General features: G+C 42.2%; 1 protein-coding gene across 2 annotated transcripts; it reads left to right on the top strand.

Annotated features, from left to right (window-relative positions):
• Positions 1-10,556: 10,556 nt before the first annotated feature.
• On the top strand, positions 10,557-26,229 carry AMD1 (adenosylmethionine decarboxylase 1; the record flags this gene model as incomplete). Of its 2 annotated transcripts, XM_079550507.1 has the most annotated exons (9): positions 10,557-10,797; positions 20,556-20,642; positions 22,518-22,644; positions 23,113-23,215; positions 23,994-24,036; positions 24,130-24,274; positions 25,256-25,348; positions 25,431-25,586; positions 26,089-26,229. In XM_079550507.1, the coding sequence occupies exons 1-9, from the start codon at positions 10,667-10,669 to the stop codon at positions 26,227-26,229; spliced, it is 1,026 nt and encodes a 341-aa protein (XP_079406633.1). In that variant the 5' UTR covers positions 10,557-10,666. The 2 variants fall into 2 exon arrangements, with proteins under 2 accessions (XP_079406633.1, XP_079406634.1); XM_079550508.1 differs by lacking the exons at positions 20,556-20,642; positions 22,518-22,644; positions 23,113-23,215; positions 23,994-24,036.
• Positions 26,230-26,833: the final 604 nt, after the last annotated feature.

Here is a 26,833-nt window from a genome sequence, read left to right as displayed (position 1 = left end):
ACAGAGAAATGCAGTGCAAGTTAGTACAGGGATGCATCCTGACATTTTGCTGTGGCTCCACCCAATATAACCGCGCAGAGCAGGGCTGGGTTGTGTCAGGCGAAGCAGCTACGTATCAGTGTACTCTGATGTTGTGGTGTCAGCTGTTGTAGGCTGACAGCATACTTGCTTGTGTAGTCATATCTGTAAACCTTGGGGTTGTCAGTTACCCTGTACCGACTCAAGGTCTGGAGAAAGAGCTCAGATGCAGACATCAGTACTGCAGACATGAAGTCAGATAAGACAAATTCCAGCACCGGTGCTGCGCGGATGGAGCACAAATGCTCTCAGATTGATGTAGGCATGTGCCCCTGAAATAGGGGTGTTTGTAGTCATTCTTCACGTTTCCGAAACAGTTAATTTCATTTTCTCTCTAGTGAAGGTGCATCAGTCTTTCAACCTTTGAAACAGAAAGTCTTGCTTTTATGCAGATATTTCATGCAGGGTTCATGCAAAATCCTTGGCAGTTTAAATAAATAATACTAATTTTAAGATTATTCACTACTGTGTTATTTATTATAACAAAGCTTGTAGTGTGTCTGAAAATGTGTAATAAAACTGTTGCTGTTTCTTCATATGCAGTTCAGTTCTCTGCTCACTTTTCCCAGACTGGCCACAGAGTTTCAGCACCTCCCTTATGCCCACTCACTCATGTTTTTAAACTTTTGGTGAGTCCTTCACAAGAAACCGGAGTCTCAATGAGCTCCTTATGGTATTATGCTTACCCACTGTACAGCAACAAACACCAGCCTAGTGAAAGATATTTGAATGAACTGTGACACTTTTTGCTATTTTGGAATACAGGACGGTTTCATACTGAACTAAAAGTACCTGCCCAAAAAACAAAGTGATTTTATTCTGAAAGAAAGGAGAGAATGTGTAAATGCTGTGCTGATGGACCTGTAGAATAAGTCACCCCTTTGGTGTGCCTAAGAAAATTTAATGAAACCTTGTCTAAAACAGATCAGGTGACTCATGCCCTAAACGTACCTGTTCTTCTGCACCTGACCACCAAGTGAAGCCCTGGGTGACAGACTTAGTTACCAACATCCACATTGCATATGTAAAGCTAAACCGGATTAATTTCTCTGATTGCAACCATAATTACTTCTGACATTTCCTAAAAAGAATGAAACATAATACTTTCCAGAGAGCTCAAAAGTTTTTGGAAAGCTAGGATGAGACTTGGAAGTCCTTTGACCAAAGGGAAATATTGATCAATATTTTTGTGATTTTTTTTTAATTTTTATTTTTTGCCACAGAACAATTGAACATCTTGGTGTCCACAAAGTAAATGTAAGCAGACATTACAGAGAAGAACACATTAACAGAGAAAGGTGCATAAATGCTGAGCAGATGATCAAAAGTGGAGACATTAGGCAGAACCTAGACAGAACCTGCTGAGGGTTTACATAAAGAGCGTTTTCTATTTTTCTGTGTAAAATTCAATATGTGAAACTTCTCAAACCGAAATATATTCTGTTCTGGGCTAGAGAATTGAACTGAGAAAATGGTAAAACTTCACCACTCTAATAGCCATATGAAATGACATACATGTCAGCAGGATTACGTTATTTTCCTGACATGAACAGGTCTACATATAGAGGAAGATAAATAAATTCATAATTAACTGTTTAAATCTTGCCATTAAAACTACAGATTGAAGGGAATAGCTAAGTTGCAATGCCTTGTTTTAAATCACAGAGAGATCAGAAGCAGTGTTTGTACACAATGCTTTCTAATTTGAAGACTTACTCGTGAGTTATTTTTTGTACAAGAAAATGAATGCTGCTTCCTACCAGCATCCACATGTGTCACTTACTACAAAGACTAAGTTTCTTTCTTCAGGGGAAAGTCTGGAAATGGAGTATCCAGAGCAAAGAGTTCTTCAGATGAAATGTCTTGAGCATCCCACTGAAATATGAATTAATTAAACCACAGAGAAAGTAAGGAGAAGAAAAGAAAATATTGCCTATTTTTTCATTTACAAACATGTTGCAACAAAGTTTTAAAAAACAATTTATGATTAAACTGACTATTGCTTAAGATCCTTTTTTCATGGCCAGACGTGTACTCTGCCATGACACATGAAAGGGAATCACTAGTAGGAGACACTCTGTGCACCAGATGACCAGATTCCTGCACTTGCAGTTAGTAATAGCTGCAAAAAAGTCCCTTGTGTGTTATCTACCGCAACCAGCCTAACTAGTGCACAAATTCAAAGTTACTGCCATAGAGAGTCAAGCATTACAGATTTTAGCTGGTATTTTGAAAATGCAGGGGGATGGGTAGTATTACACGATACGTATGAAAAGTAAAGGCTCAAAGTACACTGCAGTCTGATTGATGTCTACTGATCCAAGGCAGAAATGAAACACAGCCTTGAAAAGCCCATATTTTTTTCCAGAATTGTACTGGATGTTATCATCACCTCCACTTACAAGCTTTGCCTCCTGGACTCCAAAATGGATAGACTACCAGTTTTATCATACAAAAATACGCCCTCTCTCACCATTTACTCTAGATCAACTTTCAGAAATGAGCCACAATCTTTGTTCAAAGGGTGGGATTTTATCAAATGCTGACACTTTATTAATTGGTTATTATTATACATTATTATTAATGCTGCATTGTCAACAGGGAACACTACTGCTGAGAAATCTAAATTACAGTCACATAGAGCATGGAGTTGAATAAATTATTCCAATTGTGTAACTGCCAGTTACACCCTAAATCTGATATCTACTCTTCTTCGTTGTAAGAAAGCTTTTTCATACCATGGGTGAAGTACAGCAACCTGTACAAAGCAGTGGTAGAGTCATTTTGCATTTATCATGTCAATCTTCCTTGCTGTCATGAAGATTTCTAATTGTATTCATGTGACTGACTCAGATTTTCTTTCAGTTTCAGTTTCAGAGGTTTGAAATTTTGCGTGTTCACCCATACAAATATCCCAGAGGTAAAAATCCCAATTTATTAATGTCTGAAATCTCGTTGTCTTTACAAATCTCATTAATTTAAGATCTAACTAGTGATTTTTATGCTTAGGCTTATTAACATAGATAATAATATAACCCATGTAGATCCCTTCTTTATAAAATGAGCAATTAAGAACAATGTAAGCAATTACAAGCAACGTAACTACTTTGTGGCAAATGTGATGACATTTTCCCTGCAGAAGGCTGATTATAAATCAGTCACAATTGGATATCTCTGCAGAAGTGGCCAGCAAGAAGAGGAGAGCCTGACTTTCTTCTATCGATTCAGTAGAGAATGGCCATACTTTCTCACCAGCACAGACTGTATGAAAACAAAAGGAGTACTATTTTAAAACAAAATTTTGATTCACCTGTATGCCATTTGGAAGAAAAATGGCTTTCAAGTGTTTCAATGTTTGTTAATTCTATGTAAATAAAAGTCTTCCGTGATGTTGAAAGTTCATCTTTTCCAGCCTTGCTCCTTCAGTTAAAGCATTTTATATAGACCAGATCAAGGATTTCAGTAGCTGGAGTTTTGTATTAAAAAATATTAGCAGTTTTCTTGCTGAAACAAATAATCTGTATTCCCTTTTGACTGCTGCACCCTTCTTGGGTTAACTGCTTGTCAGAATATCACAGAATCACAGAACAATCAAGTTTGGAAAAGACCTTCATGATCATCCAGTCCAACCATCCACCTTTCACCAGTAGTTCTCACTAAACCATGTCCCTCAATACAAAATCCAAACGTTCCTTGAACACCTCCAGGGTCGGTGACTCCACCACCTCCCTGGGCAGCCCATTCCAGTGCCTGACCACTCTTTCAGAGTGTATTCAGAAGTAGTATTTCCTAACGTTCAGCCTAAGTCTCCCCTGGCACAGCTTGAAGCCATTCCCTCTAGTTCTATCACCAGTTACACAAGAGAAGAGGCCGACTCCCAGCTCACCACAACCTCCCTTCAGGTACTTATAGAGAGCAATAAGGTCTCCCCTGAGCCTCCTCTTCTCCGGACTGAACAATCCCAACTCCTTCAGTCACTCCTCATAAGCCCTGTGCTCCAGACCCCTCACCAGCTTTGTTGCCCTTCTTTGAACCTGCTCCAGGGCCTCAATGTCTTTCTTGCAGAGAGGAGCCCAAAACAGGACACACTATTCAAGGTGCGGTCTCACCAGAGCTGAGTACAGGGACACAATCACTTCCCTGTTCCTGCTGGCAACACCGTTCTTGATGCAAGCCAAGATGCCATTGGCCTTCTTGGCCACCCAGCCACACAGCTGGCTCATATTCAGCTGAGCATCAATCAATACCCCCAGGTCCATTTCCTCTATGCAGTCTTCCAGCCACTCTGCCCCAGTCCTGTAGCGTTGCCTGGGAAATAATAATGGAGAGGTCTCAGATGCGAACTCTAAACAATGTAAATGAAGGAAATGAGACAAACTAATAAAGATCTCTCATGTGATCATTTAGAATGTACATACATAACAATGCAAAAGTTTGAAATTATTTAAGCAAGACATCAAATTTTTTTGTGATGCTTCTCTTGTTTTTTCCCTGTGGGTGGGTGCAGGAGAGAGTAGATGTAATCTGAATTCCCATTGTGAAAATGATCAGAACAAAATATTGCTTTGACCAAATAAATAAATAAATAAATAAATAAGAACAAAAGGCAATGTTTGTATTCTTCCCCGGAAGCCCTCTTCAAAGGTCATCTCTGATTATCTTGTATCCTGGTGACAGAATACAATAGGTAATGCCATAAATTACTTTTTCTTCCTCTCAAATGGAACCCGCCTTTCTCATTGTCATGCATGGTAATACTTCTGTAAATGAATAGCTTTGTAGATTTTTGTGCTTTTGGTGACTCCAAATTAGTCTAAAAATGTTGCAGTTTGAACAGTTCATCATGCAAAGCCCATCCCTCCCCTCGGGAGAAGGGGGGGAAGGAAGAGGAAGAAACCCAACTGAGATAGGAGAAACTAATTTATTAAAAAGGATGAGATAATACAGAACAGTTAAGAAACAAGCCAAAGATAAAGCAGAGGAGAGAGTCGGTCTGAATCGTTATCAGCAGGCCTCACCAACTGGCCTCCCCCAAAAAAGAGATCTCTCCCCTTATCCAGGATCAGAAGATCAAGTCTCCCAGAGCTGGAACTCATGTAAGCAGCTGAGCCTGCTAGAAGCACTGCACACGGGAAATGCACCCAGCACTGCACTTAAGCATCAGGCAGGATGCCATGATATGGAATAATGATGAAAAACAGGATGAAAACTTAAAGGTATCAAAGTTTGCAGGAGCAAGGCCTTCATTTGCATATTGATTTTCTTTAGACTGGAATAACCAAGATGGCCAGGGAGATTATAGACAGGAAAGTATGAGTTTTGCCTTAAAATATGCAAGATTTCTATTGACTGAAAACTTTGTTTTCAAGTGGTGTGGGAAGGCTGGGGACATAAGGAAAACAGTTGGTTTGCGTCATTTGGTAAGGCAATCTTGAATGTATTTAGGATCTCAAAAGGTAACTTTCTTTATTTGCAACAGTTGCTACAACATCTCTTCAAAGATACTACTGGTGCCACACGTTGGAGAGAAGGAGGTTTAGGTGTGTAATTTTATTTTCAGGAACACAACTGCAAAGCATCTCAAACAAAAGTTTCCATATATTTTTTTACTTCCTCAAAGGTAGAGACTGATACACAAGTTTTCAGAACACTGAAAAAATAATATCAATAAGAAGAAGAAGAAAAAAAAGGATTATCCCAAATTCTTTTCTTCACCTGTAACTGCAAGTTTAGAATATGTTTGAATGATATATTTAAAACATTAAGTATAAATAAAAGTAGAAGTAGAAGATAATGACAACTTGGCTAAAAGCACTTATGGGCAATGATCTTAGATAAGGACAAACCACTTACATTGTAGTCCTTATATTGTGAATTACGCTCATTAACATATGCAGTGCATTATATTAATTTTAAAAAATTGCTGGAAAATGTATATAGGTGTGATAGTCATTGCTTAACAAATAGGAGTTCAGACTGCTGACAGAAGAGGGCTACAATAGATAAAACAACTTTTTTAAGTCAAAATTGATTTCAGGAAAGATGGTAAAAGGTTCTACTCCAGCAGCGAACACAGAGGGCGGTGACACACTGGAACAGGTTGCCCAGGGAGGCTGTGGATGCCCCATCCCTGGAGGCATTCAAGGCCAGGCTGGATGTGGCTCTGGGCAGCCTGGTCTGCTGGTTGGTGAGCCTGCACATAGCAGGGGGTTGAAACTAGATGAGCTTTGTGGTCCTTGTCAACCCAGGCCATTCTATGATTCTGTGATTCTATGATAAACTGATTATTTGATGTGAAAACAGTATGTGTATATGTTGTTCAAGAAAGCAGGGAAAGTTCTACAGAGGAACTTCAGTGCTAGTTCAATAAATAACCACAAGCAAAACTGAAACATTTACAAAACGGCAAAGAGGACTAAGTACAGGAAATGTTATCTGAGAGATCAAGAAAAGGAAGGACAAGATGAGAACTGCCAAAAGTCAAGCTGAGCTGGACTTCGAAAAAGATATGAAAAGCAAACAACCAAAAAGATTCTTCATCCCCATAAACAAAAGGCAATAAAGGACTGTCACTGTTATGTAGTTGGAATGGGAGAGAGATTGAAGATAATCTTGGCAAAAGATAAACTGGACTTCACAAATAAAAAAAATATCTTGCCTCAGTTTTTAGCAAGGACAGTGGCTGATTGCTGGAGCAAAGACAGTTAGATAATAGCAGGAGTTTGAGAAGTTCAGAACAAACATAGACTAAGACACAGGAAAATTAATGCAGTCTGTCCAAGAGACTTCACCTTCTCCATCTCCATCCCATTTCTGAAGAGAGCTAGCACAGCATGTAAACTCTGATGAATGGAGAACAAATTTCACCATAGCCATCATAAGGTTAGCTGGCTAACACCTGCAGTGGTGATTTTATAGCCCATCACCTTGAAATCTGAGGCTCTAGAACACAAACTAGTATCAACTACTTTTTAGGACAAAACTGACATTCTTATCCTGTTTATTTCATTCACTTTTTCAAAACAGAACTGATTCCTTCTTGTTTGCCAAATATTTGTTCTGAGACATTTAAGCTTTACTTGGAGGAACTTCAGTACTGGATTACTGCATCCAGATATGGACTCCTCAGTACAGGAGAGACGTAGACCTGTTGGAGTGCATCCAGTGCAGGGCCACACAAATGATCCAAGGGATGGAACACCTCTCCAACACAAGGACAGGCTGAGAGAGCTGGGGCTGTTCAGCCTGGAGAATAGAAGGCTGTGAGGTGACCTGATAGCGGCCTTTCAGTATCTAAAGGGGAGCTACAGGAAAGAGGGGACAGGCTCCTTAGCAGGGTCTGTGGTGATAAAACAAGGGGAAATAGTATTAAGCCCAAAGAGGATAGATTTAGATTGGATATAATGAAAAAATTTTTTACAGTGAGGGTAGTGAAGCACTGGAACAGACTATCATAGATGTGATTGATGCCTTGTTCCCAGAGACTTTCAAGGCCAGGCTGGATCAGGCCCTGCAAAATCTGATCTAGCTGTGCATGTCCCTGTTCACTGCAGGACAGTTGCACTAGGTGGCCTTTAAAAGCCCCTTCCAACTATAAGGATTCTGTGATTCAGTGCTTCCAATTTTCATTAGCAGATAAACTGGGTATCAGCAGTACATTCAGAAGTTCTATCAGTTAAATTTGAACTAATTGTAGGGGAAATCTCAATGTATACTCAGAATTGTTTCACCCCTGTTTCAGGCAATCCCAAATCTGCTCTGGATGCAGAACTCTGAACCAGGCAGGCTATTGAGCTGGGTTACACGTGTAACAAAAACGAGCTGATACAGTTACACTAGTTTTGTACTACGCACAAATTCTTGGGCACCAGAGCAATGCACCTGACTAGTGGCAACAGCAGATTCTAAGGAACCAGATTCTAAATAATGCTTGGCCCTGTGTCTCATGATCATAGCATGACATCCACGCCTCCCTGGCTTCCAGAACCCTCCTTCCTCCAGAATCAAATATGTGGTTAATGTTATTAAACCACTTTTGAAACTGCTATAGTTAAATTAGTGCAGCTCCTTTGGACAGACATTTTGAACCTGCTAGTCCTTCAGCTCCTTCTCCATCCTGTATCTCTGGGTAATCTCACTTGTAAACACAAATTCATCTACCATCTTTCCAATGATGACTCACAGAACATCTCTAATCCACAACAATCTCCTTCTGTCTTCCCTGAAACCTCAGCCTGTCCCTCACACAATGCTTGGTTCATGCCCAGTTGTCAGGCACAAGAAAGGGTTTTCACTGCTCATTTCTCTCTCCCACCTGTGTTCTCTGCTTCTTTCAGCAATGCAGCCTCTTGTGAAGAAAATCCTGTGGTGTTCAGCAATCATATAAATCTCTCTCTAAGTGTTTGCACCCATACTGTCTGGCTTCAGTCATTCTTTATCGCCCTGCTACTTTTCTGTCACATCAAAGTACTTCAAACTCTTTCGCTGTTTCATTTTCTTCAGTGTTGAGTTCATTTCCTTCCTCATATCAACTAACACTGAAGCAAGTACTTCTGCTGCTTCTTGGTTACTCCTTCACACAGAGAAGCTTCCTAGAAATAATAAATAACTGGTTTTTGGGTTTTTTTTTGCTTTTGTTTTAACAGTGTCCTCTTATGCAGAGTCTTACAAAGATCCCCACGGATGGTTGGTGTGCCCTAGCAGCAGAAACCAACAGCCACAGCTAGGGACTCCTCAGACTGATGCCTTGTAGCAGGCAAGAAATTGAAGCCTGGCTTGAACAGGTCACACAGTACTTGCTGAATGGAGCAGACAAAGCATGGTTGGCCGTGGGGAAATGCTGCAGATGATGTGCATGTGGTCTAAGGCATGGGGTGAACCCATACTCTAGTCAGGGGTTGGGACATCAGTGACTCCTTCCAAGACAAGAAAAAGACATGTGTGCTTGGAGCAGTGTCACACAGATTGCTTGTAACCAGATCCCGACTGAAAACCAGGGACTAACATTAACAGAAGGTGAGATTTAGAATTAGTGTGTGTATAGAAATGAAGGTGGGAGAAACTGTATTAAGAACAAGCAGGGTCTGTGGCTGGTCAGAGCTCACAACCTCTCATCCGAGGTTTCTCTAAGCGCTATAAACCCATAGAACTTACACATCTATGGAAAAAGTGGTCCTCCACTCCCCACCCGTAACTTCTCGTGCATGTCCAAGCCAGCACAAGCGTGCATGAAGCTGAGACACCAACAGGCTCGAGAAACCGATGCACGTTAAAAACGATCACGATTTAAAGCTATTAACTACGGTCAGAATTAAATTGCTATCATTAAAGCCGATGCAGCCTGCTGCGCAGCCATGCCAGCGCTCGTACCGGCTCAGCGGAGGAGGCAGCAAGACACAGCCGAGAGAAGACCACCTTTTCACGGCAGTGACTTCTTCGGGCCGGGTAGTTCCCGCCCGGCTGACTCACGCCGTTGAGTCACCCTGTGAGAGCCACCCTGTGGGGCCGCCCCCTGAGCCGAGCCTTGCCGTCCCGGCGCCTCTCGGCAGCGCCCATCCATCGGCCCTCTGCCCCCGCCGCCGGACGGAGTCCGCCGGGGCTCAACGGCTTTTTGCTCTACGGCTGCTCAACTGCAGGGCTTTCCTTGCGCTACGCAGCGTTATAAGGCAGGGCTTATCGTAACGGTGTTGAAAATACGTTTTAAAGGACTGCACAGCCGCACGGTTCGTTCCACAAGGTGCCCGGCACGGCTGCCCGTCCCCAGCGGGCCCCGTCGCACGCCCCGGCGCTGAGGTAACTCCTCGCTTCCTCTCACGGCGCGGGGAGCAGCAACAGCCGTCTCTTGGAGCGCCCCGAAGCTATGCGGGCGTCCCTTTGCAGCACTCCGCTGCTTCGGCTTCGGCTTCAGCTTCCCCGGGTCTCCCGGGTCTCCCGGCTCCGATCGCCCCCCGCCGCCCTCAGCCCGCTATCCCGTTTAGGGGCGGCGAGGGCCGGCCGGACCCAGCCGCGGTACCGGGCGCTGCCTCAGCCCGAGCCCCAGCCCCGCGCTCCCGCTCCTCCAGGCTGAGCGGGCGGGCTGCAGTGGGTGGGGCAGCGAACCGGCATAGCCTTTGACGGGCGTCCCCTCCGCCCTATCAGAAGCGAGGGAAGGCGGACCTGAGAGGCAAGCGCGCAGCCGCGCGGTGTGCCCCCGCGATCTTGCGAGCTATAAAGGCGGCGGAGTGCGCATAGCCCCTCGCTTACACAGTATGGCCGGCGACATTAGCTAGCGCTCGCTCACCGCTCTTCTCTGTAACAGGGGAACACGGACTACAAGGAACCGCACCGCCTGCCCGCCCGCCCGGACTGTAACCCTCTCACATACGCTCACGCCGCGCTCGCCGCCGCGCATTCAGGGTGGCTTAAAAAAAAATCTTTTTTTTTTCTTTTTTCTTTTTTTTTTTTTTCTTAAATTAATATTGAAAAAAAAAAAAAAAAAAGCCACAACAGCCCCAGAAGGTGAAGCCCGCCCGAGACGGAGCGGGAGCCGGGGGGCGGCGGTGGGGTCGCCGTTAATTTCTGTGGTTGTTGGTTGCCGAGTTGTCTCACCATGAAGGAGAACGGTGCACACTTCTTCGAAGGGACCGAGAAGCTGCTGGAGGTGTGGTTCGCCCGGCAGCAGCCCGCGCCGCAGGAGCCGCACCAGAGCAAGGGGTCCGGCGACCTCCGCACCATACCCAGGTCCGGGAGCGGCCGCGGGAGGGAGAGGGGAGAGCCGCCGTAACGGCCGCGGGAGGGAGGGAGGGAGGCGGGGAGGGATGGTGGGGAGGAGGGCAGCGGCCGGCGCGCACGCGGCCCGGGCGTGGTGGCGGCAGCGCCGCGGGTAATGGCCGTGTGCGGGCGGACGGCTGTTGGTTCCGGGCCGCCGGGAGCGGGAGCCGTTGGTGGCGGCGGCCGCGCGCGCGCGCCCTGAGGGCGGCGGGCCTCGCCGCTCCCCGTCCCTCTGACAGCGCGGGGCGCTGCCGGCGACGTGCGGCGGGCAGAGTGGAGGCGGGCCGGGGAAGGCCGCCCGCGGGGACGGGGCTCCGGCTGCCGTGAGGGAGGTGGGTCCCTCGCGGCCGGTCTCTCCGGCGGCCCCGTGGCGCGGTAGGCACGGAGGGAGGCGGGCGGGGGAGCGGGGGGGGCTCCTCCCGCAGAAGTGTGGCCGGAGCCGCCGCTTACACGTGAGTTTCTTGGCGCTGCTCCCAGGCGCGCTGCCTCTCTCTCTTCTTTTTTTTTTTTTCTCCCCCATTGACAAGTTCAAGCCAATGAGAACTGGGCGCCGCGCAGGGGTGGGCCCCTGCCTGTCACCCAATGGGTATCTGAAGAATGTGCGCTTCTTTCACTGCCACCCAGCGAGGCAGGAAGAAAGGCCCGGGCCCGCACGGCTTCGGCTGCACACGTGCTCCCGAGTCGGCCTCGGGGTCAGGGGACGGCTTTCCTCCCGCTGCGGCAGAGCCGGGCCCTCGTTAATGCCGGGTCTGATGGTCACGGGGTGCCTTGCGGAAACCCCATCGGGTAGAGCGGGCGTCGGGTGGTTGTGCTGTAGCTCACCAGTACGGTACTTCATAAAGAGAGCTGCCTGGGTCGACTGGGATGCCTATCCCTGTAATAAGAGGTCCAACTGTAGAGCTGCTGAATATGGTACTGTGGCACAAGCACCCTGGAAGTGTCAGAAAATGGCTGCAGCAAGCCTGAAATGAAAGCAAAATCTGCTTACTTGCCCTAGAATGGGCTCAGGACCACGTACAAGTTTGTAGGAGGCACAAGATTTGCATGCAGATGTGATGGATTCACGTAGTTGAAAATGCTGTTTTGTCTTTAGCATGTGAGGCAAATGCTAAGGCTCACTTCTGTTAGGCCATTGTAGGTCTGGTAAAACTGAATTAATGGGTTGGGATGGCACTCAGAGAATCTGGTGTTTGTGGTATATCCAGATCTGCTTGCATGTATTGCTGTTAGCCAGTGGTCTTTCTTGAGGATGCTCAGATGAGATGTTGTGATATGTTTAATGTATGGGATATGGTAATGAAGGCAGCATCTACAGTCAAAGGTGCGTACTCAGCTTGTGCTGTTTGTCTTTTCCTTTGTTTCAGCATTTCTCAGCAGATTCCCTTTGTAAATGTATTAGTAGAATTAGCTATCTAAAGGTCTGAATAAAAGCTATCTGAAAGTGAGCAGATAATGGCCTCTCCTAAAATAATGGGCATCCTGCGTGTGTGCACATGTGTCTATGTCACTAGCTCCCAGCTACCAGAAGCTTCGTTTCTGCTATGACAGAAGCAGTGCAGCATAGATGTTTGCCTCTGGCCTGGTGCTCTGAGGCAGTTTATTCATGTAACTCTGACATATAAAGCTGTTGAGACCTTTTTTGAATAATGTGCTTAGCATGGAAATGATGAGATGTGATTATACGTTTGTTATTACTTAAGAGGTATAGCAAATATAAAGTTTGAACTTGCGTAGCCAATGTCCAGGCAACCCTGGAAGAGCAAATTCTAGCTGAAGTTATTACAGGTGATCTTAAGTGTTATGTAGGCACTTCAGGGTTTCTGCTGTATTTAACTTATTTAAAATATGAAAACTTCCAAAAATTTGATTTTTGCGTTCATATGCTGGTATTGGAATTTACAGAACTTCTGGTTTAGAGGTGGCATTCTGCAAATTCTTTCTTCATTGACACATTCATGCTCTGTTTCATTTGTGATGTGAAGCTCCCATCTACAAACCAGCAAACCTGGTTTTTAAGGCTGCTTAATACAACTTAATGGAATGGAAGGCAAGTACTTGGGCAGCTCCTTCACAGTGCTTAGATATGGCCATAAAATTTTAATAGGGTAAATACAAACTGTTAACTATGAAACATGTGGCTTTTAACACAATTTGAGAACGGGGAGGGAGCTTTGAAGGCATTTGTGTTAACTGCATCTTAATGCAGGATGCTGATAGAAGCTGTCTACCTTTTTTGGTAGAAAGGTGTGACATCTGAGATGTGCTGTTAACCTGCATTTAGGGATAACAATCAGTGATACTGTGTTGCTAGCATGAAACAAAGTTTTATTAACAATCTTTTTGAGAGTTGTTGGCCCTAAATTACTTTCACTACAGCTGATAGAGGCAAATGAGAAAATTCTGAATGCAGTGTACCCTGCTATGTTAATTCCATAAAGGCAATTGAATAAGCTCGTTTGAACAGTTTGAAATCAAAGCTGAAACTGTAGAACAATAGCTAAATTAGAGTCAAGTTGCAAACCAGTTGAGCTTGCCTTTTGTATTGTACCTGCTTAGTAGTGAAATGTCAGCTATTCATCCACAGAATGACTAAGCCGGTGTTCAAAGCCAAGAATTTCCATGTTGTGTGCCCTTGCTAGGGATCAGATAGTTTGAAGTCTTTGGATATTACCAGCTGCGAAGGCAAAGGTTCAAGAACTGGTTAATGAAGAAGTTATGACATCTTTTTCTCCTTTGGGCAAGGCTGCTTTTTAGAGAATAGTATGTATAGATATGAAATGTATTGTTCTAATACCTTCAGTTAGAGTCCCAGCTGAAAACTAGAAGAAAATGGATTAATGTGGGCTTTAATTTGCAGAGGTGTGGGGGCTTTTTCTTTGTCTGCTGATGAGTTCTGCAAAAAAGTCCTGTCATTGAATTAATGACAAGCAGCTGGAGATGCCTGCCACACTCATACTGAGAAATGGAGTTAACGTTTTTGTGGCTTTGGTCATTTGCGTTACCTTGGTTCTCACTGTGCTATGCAAAGCACGTTTGTTAAAAACAGTCTTCAAGTATAAAAATGACGTTCTGCTGGAAACATGATGACCATGCTGTGAGTGGAATTCTATGATGACCGAGAAGCGTTTTCACTGTCCCCACAGCAAAGAAAGCAGCTTATGCCTTCAGATGAGAGTGCAGCTAAGCCTCTGGGCTTCCTGTCTCGAATGCACACAGGTTTGAAGCCATAGGCTAAGGATTCTAGTATTTAGGAGTCCACATCTCAAGCATTCAAAATTAAGATACTTACAAACCTTTAATTTAGTTATTTGTATGTACTTGGACACAAGATAAGGAACTGGAGAAAGAGCAGTGCAGTAATGAGCAATATGGGGTGATAACGATTACAGTGAAATTCTCAGTCTATGCCAGATGAGAACTGCTAAGCTACAGCAAAGGCAAGCATCTGATGGAAGTCCTGTAAGTACTTGCTTTGTACTACACCCTCTAGCCTGAGTCAACTCCCACAGTCCTGCAAAGCTTGGTAGTGTTATTGCATGTTCCTTCAAACAGCAAAGGTGCGGGAAGGCTGGGCTGCGAGCCTTCTGTGCTCTTACTCCTGGGAGGCTCTGACAGAAGTGTAGCACTACTGCCTGTGGCATGTGATGTGTGCAGTGGCAGGGGAGGCAGGGTTGTACAGGGAGGCAGGATCCTGTCTCTGCTCTATGAGCATATTTCACATGGACATAAAAGATAATCTGGAGAACTTTACCTAAGAATTCAGTCTTCCTCTATTGCAGACAAGTTCAAAATGGCAGATAAAACATTTGCTTATAATGCTCAGTTAAAGAATAGCTTCACACAAAAGAAACAAGCCAAGCCTTTTTATGCTCACTGCTACTGACCATGATCATGCTTGCAGAGAACTAAGACTTCCATTGGAAGCCGTTTGATATTTTCCTGCCTTACTGCTGAAGCTTCAGCATTTGGTTAGTTACTTCCTGTCATAAGCACTTCATAAACCTCTTTAAACTTGTGGCTACTGGTGTGTTCTTAAAATGACTTTCCTAATGACTGTTTATTCAGCCAGGAGAGCAGGAAGGCTTGATGCCTGTGGCAGACAGTTGCTGCCTTACAGTGTGTTCCTTCTGGAGAAGGTTAGACTCAAACTTGCCTTAAATGTTGCATGCAAGACTTCTGCTGAAATCCTAATGTGCTGGTTGGGGATTATGCTTCCTGAAACATCTTGAGTGACAGGTATGTGATCTCCTTTGTCTCCTTAACAGACAAATGCCCCTCAAGTATCTCTGGAGGTGATGTACAGAAGTCAGCGTTCCTTGTATACTGCTTCAGCAACAGTAGTAAAGGATCTGTGACAGTAGCAATACACAGCCTTCAAATCTGTGGTCTCTTTTGTGCCCTGGCTGAAATATCCTGGAGTCCTTGGGGAATTATGATCTTCACTAGTTGGCTCAGGATCTTCTAGCTAAAAGTGTGTGGTGGAGTTGCTTGTGATGTGGATGTGACTTTCTATTCAAGTGCTTGCCTTTCACTCAAGACTACGTGCATGTCCTTGGAAAAGTTTTAGGCTTAAGATAAGGGAAATGTAGAGTTCTTGTGTATCTATTTTCAAAGCCATGTGGAGGGTGTGTGGGTCTTGTGTGCCCCACAGATACTGCAGAAGTAAAATTATCATGTTGGAAGTGCCTTGAGTATATATGATCTAAGGAAGTCTATATTCAACAGCAATCTATAAGCTAAATTATAATTTTAATAGGAAATAATTAACATGCATCTGTCATTCTGCTCAGAAAAAAAACACATGAGCTGCTAGAGATGCTTTAAGAAGCTTGTGATTTGAGTACTTGGCAGCTACTACTTCTACCTGTTTCAAAATAATTTTAAGTGGTGTTGCAGCTCTGATACTGGCATTCAGTCAGCTTCTATGCTATCTGTGCATGGGTGGCTTGGACTGAGCATTACACTTACCCATGGTCTGGATCAGAGTACTGGCAGGATACTGTCTGCTGAACTGTGGTCTGTTAATGAGGTAAATATTTAGGAGGTAACAGGTGGAGGGAATGAAAGGTATTACTCCATAGCTCAATGCTTGATTTTTAAACAAGATCTCAACAGTCAAGTACAAGGTAAAATTGGTTATTACTTTGATTGCTACACATTTGTCAGTTGTCTTATTTTTAATGAATAGCAATGCAAGAGTGTGTGTGTGTGTGTGTGTGTGTGTGTGTGTGTGTGTGTATATATATATATATATACACACACACACACACATACAGCTGAAGCTGTCTTTAGAAGTTTTGTTTTCCCAAAGAATTCCTGCCCTACTACAGAACAACTTTCACACAGTGCTATTTGGGCTCCATGAGAAAGATGCTGAAAGAGCTGGGAAGGGTATATGTTTGTGGAGGCTGCTGACTGTTTACAGGAACAAGTTGATTTAGGAGATCTAGAACTCCATGAACACTATCACTCCCTTCCTGGTTGTCCTGAAACAGTCTGCTGATAGTGTAGGATGTAGGAGTGGATTGCTAAAATATATTTTCTATATCTTCTGATAGTCAAGTAAAGAACAAGCAGCTTTCTAACATTTAAGTATGGACAGTTGTTTACACTTGAGTACATGTATTCATTTCATTTGGTATTCTCTGGGCAAATGCAGCCATTTAAGATGCACGTTGCATGCCTATTGGAGAAGCTTCTGACCTTCAGTGGGTGTCTGCTGTTTGATAATTAAGAAACAGGATTTTATCACTTTGGAATAGGTAATACTAACTTTATATAACAACGAGTTGTTGATCTGAGATGATTCTGTCACTTTGGAGTTCCAGTGGATGCAAGCCTGCTACAGAAATCACTTGGCTACCAATGATACTCAAGTCTTGTCTTCTAATGTGCTTAGCTTCCTCATGGAGAGATCGGCTCCAAAGTGTCTGGTGTTGCCCTGATGGCTGTTTATGAGAAATACAGGAAATGGTAATGCAATCCTCATTTCCCCTTGAAAGGGGAATTTGGAGAAGCAGAAGCCCATGATGGCATTTCATTGAAAATTAATCTCTTGGGCTCTTTTTCAGTTGGAGGCTTTGCTTCGCAGTTTAGTTTAATATGAAACAGGATGTGATGTTCAAGTCTTTCACAGTTATTAACTTCAAGGTTTTTTGTTTGACAAAATACAATCACATTAAATGTAATACATGCACTGATAATATTGAAAGGCTATCTCTTAATTTTTGCTCCCATGGTAAGGGTATGGGGAAACATTGTCTCTTAGCTGAAACTCTTGAATAATTCTGCAGATTAAAGGAAGAGTTAAACTTAGTAAACCTTGACTGCAGAACAAAGCAATCACAAATGTTTTCTAGCTCAGCTTAAAACAATGAAAAGTGTCAAATAAAAAGGTCATCTTGTTTAATTATATAGGGATCAAATCCAGCATTTGGAGGTGAGGTGAGGTGTGGTGGCCTTTCTGTAATTGCTTCCTGTGCTCTGCTTTAAAATGCATATAGATAAGGTGAGTATCTCCATAAAACTTCATGATGTGGCCAAGTCTCATCCTGGCTGCTGCAACCCTTTGTTTGTTTTATGTATGTTTCTGGATCAAGATCGACATCTTATGTATTGCTCAGTTTGTTGGCTTTTTCTTTCTCAATGCTACCTTAATCAGAACAACTAAAAAACTCTCCATTAGTTCCTGTAAAAGCTGAATGCACAAACACAGCATGTGGTTAGCTGTGGTTTCTGTAGTTGGAGTACTGAAGAGTAGAGCAAAGCTTTAATAGATTTTAAATAATATGTTGTGCCACTGCAGTTTACACTGCAGTACCAAAATGCCAACTATAGTAATAATGAACTTAATAGGGACTTCCTTTGCATGGTTTGCTTTGGATTTAACACGCAACACTGTATTGGTGCTATATTGATCCCTTGCTGTTGTGCTCTTGAACCTTAGAATTGTTGCATCTTCCTCCACTAATGTGACTTAAGGAGTTATTTTCCTGAAATGGCCATTGCTGCAGTACAGTGATATTTAGAAAATTCTTGGTTACATGCACAGTGCTGAGATTTTGACCGGTTAAGAAGTCAGAGATCTATGCTTTGGCAGTGTCTGAGATAGTTACAGGTCCATTAATGCTCAGACAAGTACACAGTCTTATCTGTGGTAGTGTACAAGTAGAATTACTGCAGCATCAGGCAGTGTAAGAGATCTATGCCTCAGCTGTCACAAATGCTGTGTTAGACCTCTGAGTATTGTTTCATCAGGGGCAGATAGGACATAAACAGGAGTGCTGCTGAGATAATTCGGAGTTATTCTGCAATAGCAAATACAATTAACACATCACCTAGTTCAGTTTACAAGAAGAGTATAGTAAAATGTTACAGGAAAGACAGTAAAGCTGGCAAATGTATGTGGGTATGCTGTAGCTTCAAGGTGACTAAATCCTGAAGTCCTCTTCTCACCAAAATAGCCTGGTTGTCCAGGACCATATTAAAAAAGTTTGACATCAGCAGTTTCACTCTGCATTTGCCAGGCTGCTCAGAGATGAGAAGAGACTGGTTGCATTTTCATATGAACTTGAGTATCAGGAACACAGCCCATAGTATGGCATAGTTTGTGTCAGTGCATTCAAAATGAGCTTATCAACTTGATCTGCAGATTTGAGCAGTCTGTGCTGCCATATCTCCAGTTGCTGAACAGAATTTCATCAAGGTCCACTAACTGGAATGGTAGGGAAAAATTCACTTTGAATATCTGGATCATTAAAAATTGGATTTCATAAAGTTGATCAGATGTGCACCTAATCATGAGAGATTTCAAGGTGGAGAGGGTTCTTTTAAAGTCACTTCTCATAGCTTCACTCTTTCCTAAAAGAAGGATACAGTCTGTAAGCTAAGCATGTTCTGGATGACTTACACTGGTTTAGTGCAATGCAGACTTTAAAAGGGGAAAAAAATCCTCAAGTAGCAAAGGTGCAGAATTCAGATCAGGAGGCATCCTCAAGTGAGGGGAAAAACAAGAGGCATTTATGTACCAGGGTGCTTGGGAAGCAAAGAGCATCTGGACTACAGCTGGGAGATAGGAGATCCTAAAACTTCAGCTTTGCATTGAAGTTTCACTCCAGCAAATTGACTTTTTTTTTTTTTCCCCTTAAGGGGAAAGATTTGGAGCTGCTGCAGCAACCCTGCTGCTAGAATTAACAGCGAGTGCTTTGTCCTGAAGTACAGCTATCAAGCTTTTGCAGTGCCAAAGGGAAAGAAGGTCTGACCCCTGAGGATTAGGCTGACAGTTACAGGGACAGCTGAGCTCATCTGGGAGCTTGTGTGGTGATTGGAAGAAAAGTGTTTCCCTCAGTCCCCCAGCTGTGAAGAGTTGTCTACCCTTTACCAGCTGGTAAAAGGGTTTTAGTTCTCATAGTTGCTTCAGCTCTATGACCTGGTGGGTAACTTACTTATATGCTGGGTTAGTAGATTCCTTGGCTCATAACAGGTCCAAGCAGGAGTCAGCGCAAACCTGCAGTTGGAATATGCTGTGGGAAGGGAGAAATTGGAAGCTGTGACAGTCTTGTAATTTTGTGACCTTGTGAAGTTGTATCTGTCCCATAGCAAATTTTACTGCTGTATTGGATTCTACTAATAGATACAAGACTGAAGTGACAATAGTTGAGGGTGTTTGGTTTTTTTTGCAAGCCTGTAGCTTCTCATGAGTGCTTGGAAGTCTTTTTTGCTTCATTTGTGCCTTTTGAATTTTCAGTTTGCTAGTAGAATTTCTCTCAGAATGAATAATGACAGTCAATAATTGAAATAATATATACCATCATGGTGAAATCTAGCAGATGTTGAATTAACATCTTCTGGAAGTAGAAGGAATTCTATTATCCATATTGATCAAAGAGGAATTCAGGCCATTAAGATGTATTACTTCTTAGGGCTGATTTTCATTAAAATTATGAACTTGATTCCAAGTTGAACAGATGTAACCTCTTAATGATAATGTACTGTTGTGTTGCTCTGATGGCTACCAGTGGCTCCTGGAATTGAAAGTATGTGAAGATTCAACTTAAAGCATACATTGTTATAACATTGAGTTTTCTCCTTTTCCTACGTGGAGGATGTAATGTTTAACTTGCTGTAGCAGAAATGCTAAGCCATGGCCTGAAACAGTGATTGAGCACCTGGTGGAAGGCAGAGCCAACCCAAAGGAGCTCAGCTGTATGCAGTGCACCTGAGTGACCAGAAGGGGTGAAGACAGGATCCACCCCCTTGCAGACATCATTTAAGGGTTGGCAATGGAGGTTAAAGTATCTTGCTGGAGATCCCAGCTTACCTGAGGCCTTCAAAAGATAAGCAGCTCTTTTCCTTCATTTCTGAACCCTTGGCTGCTGCATTTGGGCTTGCTCACATTCACTGTAGCCAAAGACTTTGCCACTGTGCTATTATCATCCCATTATAGCATTACACCTGCCTTGTTAGAGTCTTGGCACTGTTGTTTGTTAGTTGCACCCATGCAGCAGATTATTTTAATGGTTCCTGTGGAAAACTCAAATTTTGCCATTGAGAGCTAAGAATTGAATAGCATTTCTATTGGGTTCATGATTCCTACATGAAGAATTGTTGCATCTGTGAGCATGAAAGGAGACAATAATAGTTACAATCCTTTTTGTGATACATTTTTATCCGGTGTTCCAGAAAGCTTTGGTTTAACCTGTTTTGACTCTGTTGTAATTTCTTTACAGGATTGAGTGGGACAAACTTCTGGAGAATGTGCATTGTTTGATCATAAGTGTGACAAAAACTGACAAGCAGGAAGCTTATGTACTCAGGTAAGCCCATTATAACTGCTTCTTAAAGAGCCCAATAGCTAAAAATGTTAAAGCTGTTGTATGGGAAATGATGTTTGGCTGATAATCCAATCTTGGGTTAAGATCCTGTCCTTAACAGCTACAGTTTGCAAGGGCATGCTAACTGTAGTACTATCATGCTTCTGTTCAGTAACAGGAATGTTTTCATGATTGTTAACTGTGATTAGTTTTTACTTGCTGTGGCATTTCTGCACCTGATCATTGAATTTTTTGTCCTGGGATAAAGAAGTCTCCTCCAATTAAAAATCTACTCAAATTTTAGGAACACTTCAGCAAAACAGTATGTGTAAGTGTTAGTTTTAGGTCAACAAAAACTATCAATAAATTGGCTTTAAAGACAGATAATACATTACCATAAAGAATACTTGTAAAAATGTATCTTTCTGAAATGTTGGGATTTTGGCCTTGCACAGCAGTTGGCCTTTTGCCATGTTTTTCATCTTGAAAATACTTTCATGCTTTTTTCTGTGTGAACTTGTCAGACACAGTGACATTCTCTGCTTTACTTCAGATTACAAAATCTGAAGCTTTTGTACTCTGAAAGCCTGTCTGGAAAGGAAGGCTGGGTTAAGAGCAAAGTGTCGAAAACTGCTGAAGTCTTCTTTCTGCAACCTCTGTATTAAAAAAAATAATAATAATTCTGAAGTAACTCCTATATCCTAGGTAAAATATAACCTTTACTTTGTATTCTTAACCAGGAATCTAAGTTGAGTTAAAACTATTTAAGCCAGATTTATCCTCTATTTGCTGAGAAAGTACTTGCTATACACTTTAAGTGGATGTAGCATCAATGATAATCTTCAGTTCAGTGGGCTTGTAGTTCTGTATCTGACTTAAAGAAGTCAATGGTATGTAAACTTTATCTTCTGCATAAGGCATATTACAGGACTGTGCTTATAACCTGTGATTTCTGTGGGCAGGTGCTGATTAATCACTTTCTAGTAGTCAGATGTCTTAAAAGATGCAGGCAGACATAGTATTAATTTCTGTAAGGATTTTGCTTCTCTCTGGGCTGACTTTCTTGATAGCTTTATTTTAGCTGAGGTCAGACTTTTGAAGTTTGACTCCATTCTGCATCTAGAATCACAGAATGGCCAGGGTTGGAAGGGACCTCAAGGAACATGAATCTCCTGCCACATGCAGGGCCACCAACCTCCCCATTTAATACCAGACCAGGCTGCCCAGGGCCCCATCCAGTCTGGCCTTGAACACCTCCAGGGACAGGGCATCCACATCCTCTCTGGGCAGCCTGTTCCAGCACCTCACCATTCTCACTGTAAAGAACTTCCCCCTGACATCCAACCTAAATCTCCCCTCCCTCAACTTAAAACCATTTCCCCTTGTCCTGCTGTTATCAACCCTTTCAGAGATTCCCCTCCTGTTTGTAGGCTCCCTTTAGGTATTGAAAGGCTGCAATGAGGTCACCCTGCAGCCTTTGCTCCAGGCTGAACAAGTGCAGCTCCCTCAGCCTGTCATTGTAGGGGAGGTGTTCCCACCCTCTGATCATCTTCGTGGCTCATTTGTTGTGTACCTGCTTCTCAGCACCTGTGTTTCTTGAGTAGACTGAGGACAAGTAATGCATGTAGGTCTTTTCCTGCAGGGCAGTAGCTGTATAATATCATGCAGCTAGAGCAGGTAATGGCTTTAGGAAATCATAACAGCTCTCATATATTTGCTAAACTTTACTGATTTAATCAATTTGCCAAGCATGTTAATGTCCTGTATACTGAATGTTCATTTGCAGTAATGCATGTGGTTGGGATAGGAACCAAGACCTAACCCTTGTCTCCTGTGTTGTGCTAAGTGTTTAATGTCTTTTTCTCATCGCTTTCACAGTGAGAGTAGCATGTTTGTCTCCAAGAGACGTTTCATTTTGAAGACGTGTGGTACCACCCTCTTACTGCAAGCACTGGTTCCCCTGTTGGAGCTTGCTAGGGAGTACAGTGGGTTTGACTCAATTCAGGTAAAGTGCTAAAAATGCATCTCCCTTAAAACAGACAGCAAGCCTTTTATTACCATTTCAAATTTGTTTTCCTTATTTCAAGTATTTCTTAGTTGTTTGCTTCCTAGAATAGGTTATATGACTGTTTGCTCTGCTATGGAATTTAGCCTTCTATTTGCCTTTTAAAGATCTCTTACTTATAAATGCTACTGTGCTGAGTTAAGGTTACTTAGAGGTGAAGAACTTCCATGCCTCTATAGTCAGTGCTGAAATAATTGGATTTTTTTTTTTTTGTGGAAAACCAATTCAGAAGTCAGCTCTCTCCTGTAGCTTACTAATCATGCTAGGAATAAACAAATATCTAGCAGCATTTTTGATGTGGAGAAGTAATGTCCTGTGAAAGCTTATATTAAATTTTCTAAATTGCTTCTAGGTTTTAAGTTGTAGGCAGATATTTGATATTTAACATATACTTTTATTTTTTTTCAGAGCTTCTTTTATTCACGTAAGAATTTCATGAAGCCTTCCCACCAGGAGTACCCACATAGGAATTTCCAGGAAGAAGTGGAGTTTCTTAATGAAATTTTCCCAAGTAAGCATATGAAACTACAGTGAGGTTGCACAGCTTGTGTAAAGCATTGATATGAAGTGAGAAGCAACAAGTGGCGTGATAATACATAGACTTTTGAGGCCATTCATTTAGCAGATCTTCCAGTTCTGCAGCTGGCACAAGCTTCAATAGCATACAGATGAAAAAGCTATAAAGAATTTCCTGATACTCACTAAAATCAAATTTAAAATCTCCTAAGCTTGACACGTAACACCTTCTCTTAACTTGATGATATTCAGGGATAGAGTAAATAAGTCTGCAAAATCCAGCTCTCAAGACTCCAAAAGCCTCACTGCAAAGATGGAGTAGTAATGCAACAACCAATACAGTGAAGAAAAATGTAAGCTGTTCTGAATAGTCACTGTACTGCATTAAAGATTTAATTTGAGCATTTTGTTAAATGGAATCTAAAGCCTGGAACTTTGATTTTTAAATACTGGCAGAAAAGGTTTTTTTGAGACAATGTGGAAGCTGTAGTACTGAGTGTTTAGCAAATAGGAACAAATCTTGCATATCTGCATGTGCACAGTCAAAGCTATAAGCAGGCTCCATATTGGGGTGCTCAGACCACCTGAAGGAGCCTGTTCTTCCGGCTATTGGCCTAGTGCTTCTGAAGTTAAATGCCTACTTATTTGATACAGATGTTAGCTGTGTCAGTTGGTGTGTTGTGAGAGACACTATCCTTAAATGTGAAGTGAGGCCAGTATTATGTAAGCTGTCTGCTGTGGTATGTTAACTGGAGCCTTTTTGTCTTGACTAGATGGAGCGGCTTATTGCATGGGACGTATGAATTCTGATTGCTGGTATGTATTACAAGAACTTGAATATCTTTGGGGCTGACAGCTGAACTTGGTGCTGATCATACTGATTACAGAAGTGATTTGTATCATACACAGGTACCTGTACACCCTGGATTTCCCAGAGAGTCGGATATCCAATCAGCCTGATCAGACACTGGAAATTCTGATGAGTGAGCTTGACCCAGTAGTGATGGACCAGTTCTACATGAAAGATGGTGTTACTGCAAATGATGTCACTCGTGTATGTGTGCTTGAAAACTAAATGCTTTAGGAGTGGTTGAAATTAGGCAATGCTTTCCTTGTATTTATAAGCTTTATTTTATTGTTGAGAAAAGTCTTAAAAAATCAGATTAATGTTTTGAAGCTTTGGTGTTTTGGTCAAATGGGTTTAGCTCTGTAACTTCTGACCTCATTTTAATCTATGGAAAAGCAATTTGCAGTGCTTTGGGTGACTGGAAGTTTCCTCCCCTGGAGGATGGAGAAATTGGTATAGAAATGCAGTTGAGTAGAATGGAGGTGACAAGAAGTAAGACTTAAGCTGAAAATAATTAGTAGTATAGGTATCTGGCTATTAAAATTACAGATAAATCACAAAGCCCTTTGGTGGTTCAGAGTATAGCAGTGAGGGAGAGGTTAAGGGCCAATCATAACCTTGATGGTTTTGCCTCCTTTCCTTTTTTTTTTTTTCTTCTCCAAATGAATAACTCCTGTGATGTGAACAAGTTTCACTGATAAAATACACTGACTTTATCTGGTTTTCTGCTCTTAAGTTTTGATTCTCATTACTGTATTTGCTGTAGAAATTGTTCTGTGCTTCAAGTACTTTGAGGGGAATCCCTTGGATTCTGCTTTATTCATGCAGTAGAAGGAAGTACATTCACACTCCAGAGTGAATGTATCCACAAACTGAAGGCTGTTTACTGGTTGACTAGGTGCTCCATTTTGCATAAGTTGCAGATGCACTTATGTGCTGTAATTCAAAGTTGCTCCCTCTTGCTGCTATGCAGTTTGGTTCTGTAAGTTCAAAGTATGCAGTAACTTGTATGCAGCTCAGCACTCGCCAGATAAATGAGAAGATGAAAAGCAAGTTTCTCTACAGTGGTACATAATATCAAACTGATCTGTTATTGGAAGAATTCTGGTGTCCTGTTCCTAAATTAATATTTGTTCTGAGTTAAATGAACAAACTTACAGAGATGTGTGATTTCAACTTCTCTTTCAGATGAGTGGAATTCGTGACCTGATACCAGGTTCTGTTATTGATGCTACAATGTTCAATCCTTGTGGGTATTCAATGAATGGGATGAAATCGGATGTAAGTTTCTCACTTGCTTACCTTAATACAGATTTTCAGTTTTACTTATTTTGTGATAATAACCTTTTCTTTTTTTCTTCAGGGAACTTACTGGACTATTCACATCACTCCAGAACCAGAATTCTCTTACGTTAGTTTTGAAACAAACATAAGTCAAACTTCTTATGATGACCTGATTAGAAAAGTTGTAGAGGTTTTCAAGCCAGGAAAATTTGTAACAACCCTCTTTGTTAATCAGGTGAGTCCCCATGCAATAGCTTGTTAGCTCCTGAAATGCAGATAGACACAAAACACAGTGCTGGAGATGTTTTTACTGGGGCACTAGTGTTTTCTAGTCTGCCTCTACATTTGTATGGTAGTTTACTTAGAAAGTTGAAGTAATCTTCAGTATTGCTTTGGCATGCACTAAATTTGATCTCCAGGAAACTTTAAGACAAGGCAGTTCAAATTCAGCATTCTGGTGACTTCATGTGGAGATCTGCAGAGGCATAACTTGCATTTTTCTGAATTTGGCTACAGCTGTCAGTTGTAAAAGTGCTGATGGTGATGCTGCCAGCAACTGACTCATGAATGAGCAGTACCCTACATAAGGAGAATCGTTGCTTGGGACTAAAACTTTGAGCAGCCATCATACAAGAGTTTAAAGCATGTTAGATGTCAGAAGAATTACTAGATCATATTGTGCCAGTCCATCTCTTAATGCTAAGTGTAAAAAGTGAACTTCTCTTCTTGTCTTCTAGAGCTCTAAATGTCGCACAGTGTTTTCTTCCGCGCAGAAGATTGAAGGGTTTAAACGTCTTGATCACCAGATTGCTCAATTCAGTGATTACAATTTTGTTTTTACCAGTTTTACGAAGAATCGCCAGCAACAGCACAGTTGATTAAGAATGAAGAAAAAGCGCAAAAAGAGATCCCATAGAGAAGGTGGTGGTTGCTTTCTAGTTACTGATTCAGGGGGCCATGCTTTCCACTGCCACCACCTTGTAGCTGTGGAAAGCCCTAGGTGTAATCATAGTATAACCATTTTGAATTGTATGCATTATTATATCAAGGAGTTAGATATCTTGCATGAATGCTCTCTTCTGTGTTTAGGTACTCTATGCCACTCTTGCTGTGAAATTGAAGTGCATGTAGAAAAATCTTACTGTATGAAACATAACAACACTTGTAAAAATGATTCAGATAGAATTACACACAGTATAGTTTTTCTCCAGGTATCGCCAAAAATTTCCCACAGACAAGGCTTTCGTCCTCATTAGGCTTCAGCCTCAACCTACTCACTGGGACAGTTCTTTGTTAAATTGTCATTGATTTTTTTCATCTATGTTGTGACTTCAGTCTAAAATGATTTTTGACAAGCTTGTATGATTTCTAATGAAACTGATTCCTAAGTAACACTTTTGTGTTTGAAGAAAGTTCTTAAAAACAGTTACAAATTGTTTTGCTACTTACTAAGGTGGTGGTTGTCTTATTTTTACATCAGAC

Source organism: Tetrao urogallus (assembly GCF_951394365.1).
Source record: "Tetrao urogallus genome assembly, chromosome: 2".
Taxonomy (NCBI): Eukaryota; Metazoa; Chordata; class Aves; order Galliformes; family Phasianidae; genus Tetrao; species Tetrao urogallus.
This window is presented reverse-complemented; position numbering and strand designations above follow the sequence as displayed.